This window comes from Natrix helvetica (assembly GCF_964273705.1).
Source record: "Natrix helvetica genome assembly, chromosome: 12".
Classification (NCBI taxonomy): domain Eukaryota; kingdom Metazoa; phylum Chordata; class Lepidosauria; order Squamata; family Natricidae; genus Natrix; species Natrix helvetica.
Window position 1 is genome coordinate 11,581,953 of NC_138556.1, and position 13,970 is coordinate 11,595,922.

At 43.3% G+C, this 13,970-nt stretch overlaps 1 protein-coding gene across 1 annotated transcript; it reads left to right on the forward strand.

Annotated features, from left to right (window-relative positions):
• Positions 1-2,825: 2,825 nt before the first annotated feature.
• Positions 2,826-11,265, forward strand: LOC309397978 (ras-related and estrogen-regulated growth inhibitor-like protein; the record flags this gene model as incomplete). Its single annotated transcript, XM_081964437.1, has 4 exons — positions 2,826-2,967; positions 4,323-4,376; positions 7,984-8,060; positions 9,980-11,265. The coding sequence occupies 4 exons, from the start codon at positions 2,826-2,828 to the stop codon at positions 10,400-10,402; spliced, it is 696 nt and encodes a 231-aa protein (XP_081820563.1). The 3' UTR covers positions 10,403-11,265.
• Between the last annotated feature and the right edge of the window lie 2,705 nt (positions 11,266-13,970).

Consider the following 13,970-nt stretch of genomic DNA (forward strand, 5'->3'; position numbering starts at 1 on the left):
AGCGTTCATCAACCCCTCTCCCCTTACAAAAATTTCTATTTTCTATTTCTTCTAGGGAAAAAAAATGTTTTGATTTCAGTCACCATGGATTAGGAATCAACAATCACTTGAAAGCACCAAAATAATAATAATTAAAAATCCATCAATATCCAACCATGGCACAAACATCCTGAGAGTCTCTTTTCCTCTGTTATGTCTCCCTGATGTTATGTTTATCTCATTCTCAACCCATACATAAGGCAGTTTCAGCCACCCACAACTATATTGCTAAGATGTCTCTTGACACTATTTAAAGGCAACTTCAAGGTATGCAAAATCCATCTATGGAGATTCTCAGATATCCAGGTCATGGTTGTCCCAAAAGTGCTCCCCCACCCACAGGCAAATGAACTTTCTTGTTTTTCTTTGAAGATGTTTCACTTCTCATCCAAGAAGCTTCTTCAGCTCTGACTGGATGGTGGGGGAATGGAAAGATTTATATTCCTTGCAGACAGCTGGTCATTTGCATCCTTTTTAGAGAATCATTGAGGCCGCTTGGAGGTTTCTCTGCATCTTCAGGGTCAGCCGAGTAGTGGAAATGGGTGTGGAGCCTTCTTAGAACTGCTGAAAAGATTGTGTTGTTAGGCTTAGTCACTAATCATCCTGGAAGGAAGTCAGAGGATGGCATCAGCTGCCCCTCGCAGAGCAAGATAAGGGGAGTCGATTTGACACTGGCATAGTTTTGTGCCAACTCAAGAGTGGGCAAATAGCTCTTCAGCTCAGCAGTCTACTGGTCTAGTGGTTAAGGCATCAGGCTAGAAAGCAGGAAACTATAAGTTCTAGCCCTGCCTTAGCCATGAAAACTAACTGGGTGACTTTGGGGCAATCATCAGGAGCCTGTGAATTCTAGACGTATCTTAGCTATGGAAGCTATCTGGGTGACTTTGGGCCAATCACCAGGAGCCTGTGAGTTCTAGTCCTGCCTTAGCCATGAAAGCTATCTGGGTGACTTTGGGTCAATCACCAGGAGCCTGTGAGTTCTAGACCTGCCTTAGCCATGAAAGCTATCTGGGTGACTTTGGGTAAATCACTAGGCGCTGGTGAGTTCTAGGTCTGCCTTATCCATGAAAGCTAATTGGGTGACTTGGGGCCAATCACCAGGAGCCTGTGAGTTCTAGACCTACCTTAGCTATGAAAGCTATCTGGGTGACTTGGGGCCAATCACCAGCTGCCTGTGAGTTCTAGTCCTGCCTTATGCATGAAAGCTGGCTGGGTGCCTTGGGGCCAATCACCAGGAGCCTGTGAGTTCTAGTCCTGCCTTATGCATGAAAGCCGGCTGGGGACCCTGATTTAGATAGCAGAAAGGTTGCTCATCTCAAAAGTCAGGAATAATAAGGCAGACTTGGTTCAAGATACTGTAGTAGCAATAGCAATAGCACATAGACTTATATACTGCTTTACAGTGCTTTGCAGCCCTCTCTAAGAAGTTTACAGAGTCAGCCTCTTGCCCCCAAACAATTTGGGTCCCCATTTTACCCATCTCGGAAGGACGGAAGGCTGAGTCAACCTTGAGCCTGTGAGAATTGAACTGCTGGTAATTGGTACAGTTAGCCTGCAATACTGCATTCTAACCACGACACCACCATGGCCCTTCCTTCCTTTCTTCCTTCCTTCCTTCCTTCCTTCCTTCCTTCCTTCCTTCCTTCCCACTTATCAATAGCACTTACACTTATATACCACTTTATAGTGCTTTCCAGCCCTCTCTAATCGGTTTACAGAGTCAGCCTCTTGCCCCCAACAATTTGGGTCCCCATTCTAACCACCTTGGAAGGACGGAAGGCTGAGTCAACCTTGAGCTGATCAGGATCGAATTCCTGGCAGTGGGCAGAGTTAGCTTGCAATAGCATTTAGCACTTAGACTTATATATCACTTTACAGTGCTTTACAGCCCTCTCTAAGCGGTTTACAGAGTCAGCCTCTTGCCCCCAACAATTTGGGTCCCCATTCTAACCACCTTGGAAGGACGGAAGGCTGAGTCAACCTTGAGCCTGGTGAGATTCAAACTGCCAAATTGCAGGCAGCCGGCAGGCAGCAGAAGCAGCCTGTAGTACTGCATTCTGCACCACCGTGGTTCACAGTAGAATAATGGGACTGCTTTACAAGGTGGCAAATATGACCAAGTAGAACCAGAGGCACTGAATCTAGGTAATTTGTCCTCCTGAAGCCTGGCAGATAGATAGAAAATTAAATTTTAAAAAAAGATTAAAAGTAATACCCTGGCCTGAAATTACCTCTTGCAAAACCTAGAGCCAGCCCAACCTGCTTACAGATTCCTACCTTACATGAATGTGTTCTATGTGATTCTCGTGGTGTGGCTTTCCTGCATAGACACATTGCTCTGCCTATGCGCTTTGAACATCGGTAACTGGCTCATCAGAGCCCCACCCTATATGGGAAGTGTGTGCAACACACCAAAAAGACTTGAGTTCCTCCAGATACAGGAGACTGAGTCCCCCCCCTCCCCGAATCCTTTAGTTACTCCAAGGTGGGTCCTGCCTATCGTTAATTTTCATTTCATCCATGGATGTGAGGTGGAGTAGAATTAGCCTGCTACATTTGTTAACTGATTGATGGCCGCTGACATTCTGGTTTTATTGCTCTTAAGAATTTGTCAGTAGCTTCCAAGAAGGGAACCCCTTCCGTTCTTCTGGCTTGGTATGATCCATGCAAATAACTCCCACTGGTGGCAAGTGAGAAAGACTAATTCTTGTTTTGACTGAACGAGGGAAAACAGCTGAAGCACTCTCCCCAGCTGATAGCCTGGACGAAACAAGAGATCTTTATCCATGGTCCTCCGAATCCCCCTTCGCAGGAGTGCCAGTTTCACTCCTGACCACCACCACCCTGGGGCAGAGGTCTCTACTTCTACCCCCGTGAAAATGGAAGCCAACGTGGTGGTCCTGGGAGCAGACAGCGTGGGAAAGTCAGGTAAGTTTTGGCGACAACACTATTCCGGGGCGTTTGCAATTCTAGGCTGCGAAATAATCTCTCTCCGCTTTAAAAAAAAAAATCCACAGAAATAAACTTGCAAACGTGCAATGCAGGGCAGGGTATCAATGAAAAATGAAAGTTGCCCTGCCCAGAAACGGTAGACAGGTAAAATGCAATGCTGCAACGTTTAATGAGTGATACTATTTAGATGTGGCTAAACTGTTTTCTCTGCTCCATTAACCAAACAAATTACTAACTGGCTTGTCAGATTCCGTAAGCGCCACAGAAGAGTGAAAGGGAATTCAGGTAGTTGTTCACACCGCTGGTCACAATTCTGATCTTCCACGTGCTTCTATTGCAATTATCGGCATGTTTAACACTGAGTGAGTCTTGCTGAATTCAGAGATCTTATGCCCAGCCGCAACCTGGATCTCTTAACCTTCTGAGCTCAGATGCTATGATCGCAGTTGCACATTAGGTGCTTTTTATAAGTTGCCGACCTTAAGATGTGTTTGGGAAACATATTTTTGAGCTTCCTTCCCCACCCCCAAAAATTAATACATGGGTTTATCACTGAGTAAGCAAAGTCTCTAGAATAATGGCTAAATGTGTGTTAGGATGATAAGCAAAAAGTTGATGGTTGCAAACAAGCTGATCACTTTTTAGGGGAATTGATTTGCAGCTCTGCAAAAATGGAATAAAGGCTCAAAGCATGGATTCTACAAAAGTGTTAGCGTTATTTTCTATTGAAATTTACAGGGTCTACATGAAATATATAAGGTGGCTCAGTGGCTAAGACGCTGAGCTTGTCGATCAGAAAGGTCGGCAGTTCGGAGGTTCGAATCCTTAGCGCCGCGTAACGGGTGAGCTCCCATGACTTCTCACAGCTTCTGCCAACCTACCGGTTCGAAAGCATGTAAAAATGCAAGTAGAAAAATAGGGACCACCTTTGGTGGGATGGTAACAGCGTTCCGTGCACTTTCAGCATTTAATCATGCCGGCCACGTGACCATGGAGACGTCTTTGGACAGTGCTGGCTCTTCGGCTTCGAAACGGAGATGAGCACCGCCCCCTAGAGTCAGAAACAACTAGCACATATGTGCGAGGGGAACCTTTACCTTTACCCTTATATGAAATATTAAAAATAGGGTAATGTGTTAAGGTACAACAGTAAATTTTGAGGACACGGGTCTTTAAATATTTAAATTTGATTCGAAAGCTGGGCTTTATTTTTAATGGGAGGGGGGAACAGCTTTTTTTTTTTTTGCTGGTGAATGATAAAGTCCTTTTCTATTCCTCCTCCTGCCCCATCTGTTCTATATAACAGTTTCAACTCCCACTCTTTTTCACAGCTCTGACGGTGCGTTTCCTTACCAAAAGGTTCATTGGGGAATATGGAGACATGGGTGAGTGTTTGGATCTTTATACAGTTTGGGACTGGTGAATAAACTCTTTCATCCCGGAAATGGTGGGTGATGGGTGGACCATCGAATTGGACACCTGCAAGAAACCTATCAGAATATGTTTTGGGTAGGGCAGTGTTTCTTAACCTTGGCTGCTTTATCATATCTGGAGTTTAACGCCCAGAATTCCCCAGCCAGCAAAGCTGCCTGGAGAAATCTGAGCGTTAAAGTCCACGCATCTTAAAATAGCCAAGGTTGAGAAGCAGTGGGCTAGAGTGCCCGCCAGAGAAAGGCAAAGCCCCAAGAGATGTGGGGCAGTTGGTTGTGCCGGATGCACAGAACCGAGGCAGGGAAGAAGATTGAGAGACATGGAGCCACAGACTCCCCCCTTGTCTCTTGCCCCCCAGCTCCCTTCCTTGGGTGGGACCAGGGCGCGGGTGGAATGAGTGGAGTTTGTGGGCTAGAAAGAAAAATTGAGATTCCTAGGAACATGAAAAGCACATTAAAATGCTACCCTAAGTTCTGTTTATCCTTGATTAAATCATTCATCTCTTTTGATTAGCATCTTTCAGAATAGAATAGAGAATAGAATAGAATAGAATAGAATAGAATAGAATAGAGAATAGAATAGAATAGAATAGAATAGAATAGAATAGAATAGAATAGAATAGAATAGAATAGAATAGAATAGGCAATGGGAATGGGAATGGGAATGGGAATGGGAACTGAACTGAACTGAACTGAATTCTTTATTGGCCAAGTGTGACACACAATGAATTTGGAAGGGACATTGGAGATCTTCTAGTCCAACCCTCCCCTCAAGCAGGAGACCCTGTACAATCCAGACAAATGGCTGTCCATTCTCTTCTTCAAAGGCTCCAGTGATGGAGCCGTTCCACTGATTAATTGTTCTCACCGTTAGGAAGTTTCTCCCTAGTTCCCGATTGCTTCTCTCCTTGATTATTTCCCATCCATTGTTTCTTGTCTTGCCTTCTGGTACTTTGGAGAACAAGGAAACCTCCTCTTCTTTGTGGCAGCCCCTCAAATACTGTAATACTGTTTTCACATCACGTATGACATATATATATATATATGTCATACGTGATGTGAAAACATTATATATATATAATGTCATATATGCTATATGGCCACATGTCAGTGGTGGGATACGACCAGTATGCCCCAGTACAGGCATATCGGTGCCTGCTGGGAGCGCCAGGTACCATTCCGGTACGCTGCCCCGGAGGGCCCATCCACCCGCCCGCCCTCCTTACCTGTATTTGAATCTATTGCGGCTTATGTGCACGCATCGTATGGCACCTGCGTGATGCTCCGCCAAGCAGCTAGAGCATCAAGTACGCATGTGCGTGCTGCGCACGTCCTGCGTGCATGCTGTGTGCATTGCATGTGGTGGACGCCTGGCCCCGTCGCACCGTACCGGTTGCAACGGGATCCGGGACCCACCACTGCCACAAGTGTAAGATGGCTAACAACTTGAAAAAGGAAATGGGTTGTCGTTTTAAAATGCAATTTCAAATCAACAGTTCCCTAGGCTTCAAAATCATGTAGCATTTAAAATCCTAGCAAAAGAGATGTTTTTTCACACACACACACACACACACCCAAATGCTAGGAGTGAGGGAACTGAGCAGCACCAAATTAAGCGGCACAGTACTTGACCAAGATCACAAGATACTCTGAAGTGATAAATGATTATTTTAAGGTCACAGTGGGCATTTTCAGAACACTTGACGTAGAATCTAAACAAATCCAGGCCAATTTAGCCAGGCCATTAGCAAGCTTTACACATCTTGCCCGAAAGGAAAATAACTCTTATTTTAAAGCAATATCCCAAAAGAAGAAATTAGGCTGAAAAAAGCCAGGGCTGCTCACCATACGTCATCTTCAGACCCTTTCATTTTAAAGGAAAATTATTGATGTAAAACTTGTTCAGATAAGTGCACAATGATAATAGTAAGCTATACGCCATCGTTTATATTCTCCAGTGGAAGGGCTCACCTATCACGCTAAAGGGGATTTGTTTCATTTGACTGAGTGGAATGTGAGAACATCGTCACTTGCGGTTTATTTAAAAAACATTCTCAAGCGAACCTTGGCTGGGTCACCAGCTTGTTTGAGGACCAAATGCTCTTTCTTTTCTTCCGCCATGAAATTAGCCAATCTAATATCATGCTTAGATGGTGAAAACATTTTTTTTAAAGACCAATGAAAAGCCAGCACAGGACATGTGTTAGGGTTGAACTGGGACTGGAAAAAACCAAGTTCACATCTCCTCTCAACCATGAGGTTCACTAGTTTGTCTCTTTTATTTCTACTTCTCTTTCGTAAGGTTGTTGTTAAGGATAAAATGAAACAAAACTTTCTGGCACTTGGATCAGATGCTCCAGATCTGTGATAGATAGATGACAGACAGACAGACAGATAGATAGATAGATAGATGGATGGATGGATGGATGGATGGATGGATGGATGGATGGATGGATGGATGGATGATAGGTGTGTGTGTGTGTACAGACAGACAGACAGGATAGATAGATAGATAGATAGATAGATAGATAGATAGATAGATAGATAGATGATAGATAGAGATAGATAGATAGATAGATAGATAGATAGATAGATAGATAGATAGATGGATGGATGGATGGATGGATGGATGGATGGATGGATGGATGGATGGATGGATAATGGATGGATAGATGATAGATGGATGATAGATGGATGGATGATAGATAGATGGATGGATGGATAGATGACAGATAAAAGAAAACTAGATAGATAGATTAGATAGATAGATAGATAGATAGATAGATAGATAGATAGATAGATAGATGGATGATAGATGTGTGTGTGTGTGTGTGTGTGTACAGACAGACAGACAGGATAGATACATAGATAGATAGATAGATAGATAGATAGATAGATAGATAGATAGATAGATAGATAGATGGATAATGGATGGATAGATGATAGATGGATGATAGATGGATGGATGATAGATGGATGGATGGATAGATGATAGATAAAAGAAAACTAGATAGATGGATTAGATAGATGATAGATAGATAGATAGATAGATAGATGATAGATAGATGATAGATAGATAGATAGATAGATAGATAGATAGATAGATAGATAGATAGATAAAAGATAGATAGATAGAAAGAAAGATAGATAGGCAGGCAGGCAGACAGACAGACAGACAGAGTTAGGCAGTTAGACAGACAGACACTGTAGATAGATTGATGATAGATACCATAGAGATAATGCACACATAACACATACAGTACATACACATATATGGAGTGGCAAATATGGCAGAGTGTGTGCTGTTCTGTGTGTGGTATTTAGAGTGCCGTTGTATCTTTTTTGCATCCGAACAACTCCAATCAGGGTGAACCAGGCAGGGGTTGCGCAAATGCATGCTATGTGTAAAACACTCAGGCTTTTCTCTGTGGAGCTGCCCTTTCGTTACACCCAGAGCCGCTCAAAGGGAGAGGCCAAGGAGGAAATACATGGAAGGGAGGGAAAGGATGGAGTTCTTGAGAATGGCTTGTGGCAACCTGAGCTTTCTGCTTTTCCCCACCAGAGTCTATCTACACTCACAGTTTGGCAGTAGAAGGCAAAGAGATTCTTTTCCACATCTGGGACTTTCCTTGCTCGCAGGTAAGGAAGCAAAGATCGCTATAAATACGAATCCGTATCTGTATTTGTGCGCACGTTTAACTCCAATGGAGTTCTACAGCTACCTTTCAATAACAAAACACATGCCTAATAAAATCATTCTTCCCCTCCGCCTGCATTGTTGTTTTTGAGCTAATGACCATTCAAAGGCTAATGAAGTAAATATATATCCAGTAGGATTGTGCACTGCTTCGTTTTAGAAGAGGGTTTTTAGAATACATGGCTGCGCAAACGCAAGACCTTTTTTTGTAACTCATTAAAGCACCCATGCCTGCATCAGCCTGGAAAATGACATTGTTTCCTTAATGAGTTCCAGACAACTAGGGTGTTTGTGCTTCCACTCATTCCAAAGCAACTTATCTTACACCTAAGGCTCTTGAGTTGACATATATAGTTTTTCACTATCAAAGTATGGAAGACTATAGAACATGATAAAATCTCCATGCTGGTTGGTTTTGTTAAAAAAATCCTTCCCTTTGCATCCTTTAAGGGGTGAATTTATTGTTTTCTATATGCCTCCTGGCTATTACCCATAGGTGGCTTAATTTTGAGGTTAGCTTTCTTTTCAGTTCAAGCAACCACATAGTAGTATGTCAAGGCGTAACACCAAAAAAGGCTTGGGGAAGAAAAAGTGAGAATAAAAACTGGGCTTGACTTTTAATTTAAATTTAATGAACATGAAATTGCATTAATTAAGTACAATTATGTGGATGTTTCCAATGCAATCGGGAATTTTCACTTCCTGACATGTTGTGATTTGGCAGATCCTTCTGGAAGGACCCTGGGGGGTCATATCCCAAAATTTAGAGAAAACTGCATTCAGCCTGGGAACACCGGCTGAATGTGGTTCTCTACGCTTTAGTAACATAGATGTTTCTCGCTCATCAGACTTCATTTTTGAAGAAGTTGTGCTTTCACATTGCACCAAGCCATAATATGGTTTGCTTGCTTGTAATTGTGAACATTGTGGTTTATAAACCATGCTGTACCTATTTTTATTCCATTATTGTTTTTGTTGTCAATATTTTCACGCAGTCTACCAGATAGTTCTGATAGGATTGGATAGTTTTGACTATTGTATCCTTCCCAAAGGGTAATATTGTATCCTTCCTTTCAATCAGAAAGATTGGCAGTTTGGCGGTTCAAATCCCTAGCGCCGCATAATGGAGCGAGCTTCCGTTTCTTGTCCCAGCTTTTGCCAACCTAGCAGTTTGAAAGCGTGTAAAAATGCAAATAGAAAAAAATAGGAACCACCTCTGGTGGGAAGGTAACAACATTCCGTGCGCCTTTAGTGTTTAGTCATACTGGCCACATGACCACGGAGACGTCTTCAGATGTCTGTAGGCTCTTTGGCTTTGAAATGGAGATGCCCACCACTCTCTAGAGTCAGGAACGACTAGCACAAATGTGTGAGGGGAACCTTTACCTTTACCCTTCCTAAGGATGTAGGAGAGCCAAAGACATTGTGATAATATTGGTGCAGAAAGGCGCAACTTTTGTTAATACGTGAGTTGAGGTTCTGTCCATTTTGTCCGGGTGCTTTTCCAGCCAAGCGCACCAAACATTTTTGGCATGACTGATTTTGTTTTCCACATTTCCTCAAATCATTATGATTTTCAGTCCAACAAATCTATTAGCCAAATGTTTATGTGTGGTGGTGGCGCAGTGGTTAGAGTGCAGTACTACGGGCTACTTCTGCTGATCACTGGCTGCCAGCTGTTTGGCAGTTTGAATCTCACCAGGCTGAAGGTTGACCAAACCTCCCATCCTTCCAAAGCGGGTGAAATGAGGACCCAGATTGTTAGGAGCAATAGGCTGACTCTGTGAACCGCTTAGAGAAGGCTGTAAAGGATTGTAAAGTGGTCTATATGTCTAAGTGCTATTGCTATTTTCTTATTCAGGAGAAGTCAGAGAACTCGTCCAAAGATAAACGCATCCAGTGGGCTGACGGCTTTGTCTTGGTCTACAGCATCTGTGACCGTGCCAGCTTCAACAGCGTCCAACCCAAAGTCCAGTTCATCAAAGCCACCAAGGAAAGTCCAAGCCAGGAGAAAGTGCCCATCGTTATTGTGGGCAACAAGCGAGATCTACACCATCACCGGGAGGTATCCAGCGAAGAGGGACGTCTCCTGGCCCTCTCCATGGACTGTGAGTTCTATGAGGTGTCGGCAGCCGAAGCCTACCACGGAGCACTCATGGTGTTCCATGGCTTAGCAGAACGCATCTGTGAGGCCAAGTTGGCCCTGAAAAAAGGCACAGGCATCCGGAATATTGTCAAGAGTGTATCTGCTGTTTTTGCTCGGAAAAGAACAGACTCAATGTGAAAAAAAAGAGCTAATGTTCTGTAAACACTGTGGGAGAACATCCTGTTTCCCCCCCCCTCTTATTTGGGCAGAGTGGAGCATGGATTTTGCCATTGTGGAGTCAGCCTCCTCATTCCGCTAATATCCTGAAGGAGAATCAATCCAACAGGTGGTCTGTATGGCTGTCCTGGGTGCAAATTCAAGAAGAATGGGGCTCTCCAAGGAAGGAAATGGCCATGCCTGTCTCTCCATGCCGAAATGCCAGAAGAAAAGGATTTGCCCAAGGGAAAATTAACATCTTGCCCAAATCCACCTAATAAGGTGGAATTGGAATTCGGGAGTCCTGAAATATTGTGTTACTAGTACTGTAGTCTCGTTGATATTTACAAAGAGCTATATGGATAGAACATCCTCACTCTGTCCCCTTTATAAACAGGGCTGAACCAGAGCTCATCTAACCATAGTTTACTAGATTAACAATAGCTCAATCTTTAACAGTGGGACACGGTGGCTCAGTGGCTAAGATGCTGAGCTTGTCGATCAGAAAGGTTGGCAGTTCGGTGGCTCGAATCCCTAGCGCCGTGTAATGGAGTGAGCTTCCGTTACTTGTTCCAGCTTCTTCCAACCTAGCAGTTCGAAAGCATGTAAAAATGCAAGTAGAAAAAATAAGAACCACCTTTGGTGGGAAGGTAACAGCGTTCCGTGCGCCTTCGGTGTTTAGTCATGACCACGGAGATGTCTTCGGACAGCGCTGGCTCTTTGGCTTTGAAATGGAGATGAGCATCGCGCCCTAGAGTTGTGAACAACTAGCACATATGTAATAGGGGAAGGAAAGAAAAGGAAGAGATAAATAAGGAAAGGAAAGAAAAGGAAGAGAGAAACACGGAAAGGAAAGGATGTGAGAAACAAGGAAAGGAAAAGGAAAGGAAAAGGAAAGGAAAGGAAAGGAAAAGAGAAACAAAAAAGGAAAGGAAAGGAAGAGAGAAACAAAAAAGGAAAGGAAAGGAAAGGAAAGAAAGGAAGAGAGAAGCAAGAAAAGGAAAGGGAAGGAAAGAAAGGGAAAGGAGAGAAACAAGAAAAGGAAAGAAAAGGAAAGAAAAGAAAAGGAAGTGAGAAACGGGAAGGAAGAGGGAAACAAGGAAAGGAAAGAAAGAAAAAGATGTGAAACAAGGAAAGGAAAGGAAGAGAGAAACAAGGAAATGAAAGAAAAGGAAAGGAAGAGAGAAACAAGAAAAGGGAAGGGAAGAAAAGAAAAGAAAAGAAAAGAAAAGGAAGAGAGAAACAAGGAAAGGAAAGAAAGAAAAAGACGTGAGAAACAAGGAAAGGAAAGGAAAGGAAAGGAAAGGAAAGGAAAGGAAAGGAAAGATGAATGTCAGGTCAGAGAGAGAAACTGGGTGGCCTCATCATTTCTGCGTTTGTCCAGCTCCCCTCTCTCCTATCAACAACTTGGAAGAACCATATCAGCTGCATCTCTCTGCTGAGATATGAGGACCTCTGCCAAAGTCTCCTTCAACCTCCAGTTCTGTCTTGCTCGCTTTTGTTGACTCAGGTTTTATTTTTGCCAACCAGCAGCACGGCAAGTTAGATGCTTAGAACTGGATGTCCTCATGCATCTTTCCCTCCCCCCCTCTCCTTCCTGCCTGACAGCATACAAGGGCTCCTGCTAAGTGAGACACAGCACACACGCCTGTACAATTAAAGATGTGGCTTCCTTCCAGGCCCTTGTGTGGGTGTGTCAGGCCTTAAATAAGAATAGATAGGAGAAGAGCTGCAGTTCTTGTCTCCTGCTAGGAAACAACCCCCAGGCCTCTACAACTAATGAAAAGTGGTGGTGGTGAATTTTTTCCAAGAGAGAGGAAATTCATTGGCAAGTATCTATGGAGATTCTCCGTCCTCCAAGTCATGGTTGTCCCAAAGGTGCTTTTTCAAGAGGCTACTGGACTTTCTTGTTTTTTCTTTGAAGGTGTTTCGTTCTCATCCAAGAAGTTTCTTTAGCTTGGACTGGATGGTGGGGAATGGAAGGATTTATACTCCTTGCAGACAGCTGGTCATTTGCATTCTTTTTGCAGAGTCGTTGAGGCCACTTGGAGTTTTATCTGTGTCTTCAAGGTCACCTGAGTAGTGCAAGTGGGTGTGGAGCCTTCTTGGAACTGCTGAAAGGACTGGAGATAGATAATATCTTATCGTTCCCTATTCTTTCATTGAGAAGGATGTTTTCTGTCCTGTGTCCCTTCACTGTTGAACACAGGTGCAAACTATTGGGCATGAGTCTGTGTTGTCTACATCTCAAACTAAAGAGCACATGGTTCCTGCAGTCTGCAATTTTTCTGGAAATCCGCTCATGTTCCCGCACCATTCGAAGGGCATTCATCCCAAAGTGCATGCGCTTTGGGACACGGGACAGAAATCATCCTGCAGAAAGCACAGCCCTGCAATACCGTCCTTTCAGCAGTTTCAAGAAGGCTCTGCACCCATTTGCACTACTCCGGTGACCTTGAAGACACCGATAAAACTCCAAGTGGCCTCAACAGCTCTTTCAAAAGAATGCAAATGACCAACTCTTTGCAAGGAGCATAAATCCTTCCATTCCCCACCATCCAGCCAGAGCTAAAGAAGCTTCTTTGGATGAGAAGCGAAATGTCTTCAAAGAAAAACCAGAAAGTCCAGTTGCCCCTTTGGCACTGTTGCAGCCAATCCTTTCCTTCAAGATTATTATGGGTATTTTTATGGAAAGCGGGACCGATGATTGCTGCACTGAATTTCAAAGAAGCAGTGTAATATATACGTATAATGAGATAATGATATGGAGAAATGGATCAATAGACATTTCCACCACTATCATCATTCAGGCCAATTTATTTCCAATATTCAAAGGCAAGTATCATTGCGGGGAAGAACTCTCCCAAAAAATAAATCAATGCTAGGCACAAAATTCATCAATTGCATTACATCAATGTTTAAGAATACCATAACATGATTAGAAGTACCAAATATTTTTATAACAACACATGGATACACACACACATAATTTGGGTGTGTGATGGTGGTGGTGGGTAGAGAATGGATTTTAAAACAGTCCGGTGAAACCCAGATATACTCTCTGGATAAACGTTCTGGCTGGATTCACAATTTATAGAATCCTAGAATTGGATGCTCCTTAGTACTCATCTCCATTCCCCTGTTTGGTGCAGCATCTACAATAGATGTGGCCATTCAGCCTCTACTTGAAGACCTCTAGCAAAGGAGAACATATGCAGCAACCTATATCACTGGCCCACAGATCATACAGTCAAGAAGCTTCTGATGTCCATCTTGAATCTTCTTGTTATTTTAACCAAGGTTCTGGTCCTGCTGCTTGGGGGCAACAGGTAATACGTTCACTCCTTGAAAATTTCTGTTATTTCTCCTCATAGTCCTCTCTTCTGTAGCCTAACCATGCTGAGATCTGTGCAGCGTTCCTTGGTTTCCAAGTCCTTCAACATCTTAATTACTTTTGCGATAAAGCCATCGTTTGTTGGATAAACCCACAAGCTGTGGCAAGCTGTATGGACCCAATCATGATTCATTGGTGGGATTCAAAAATGTTTAC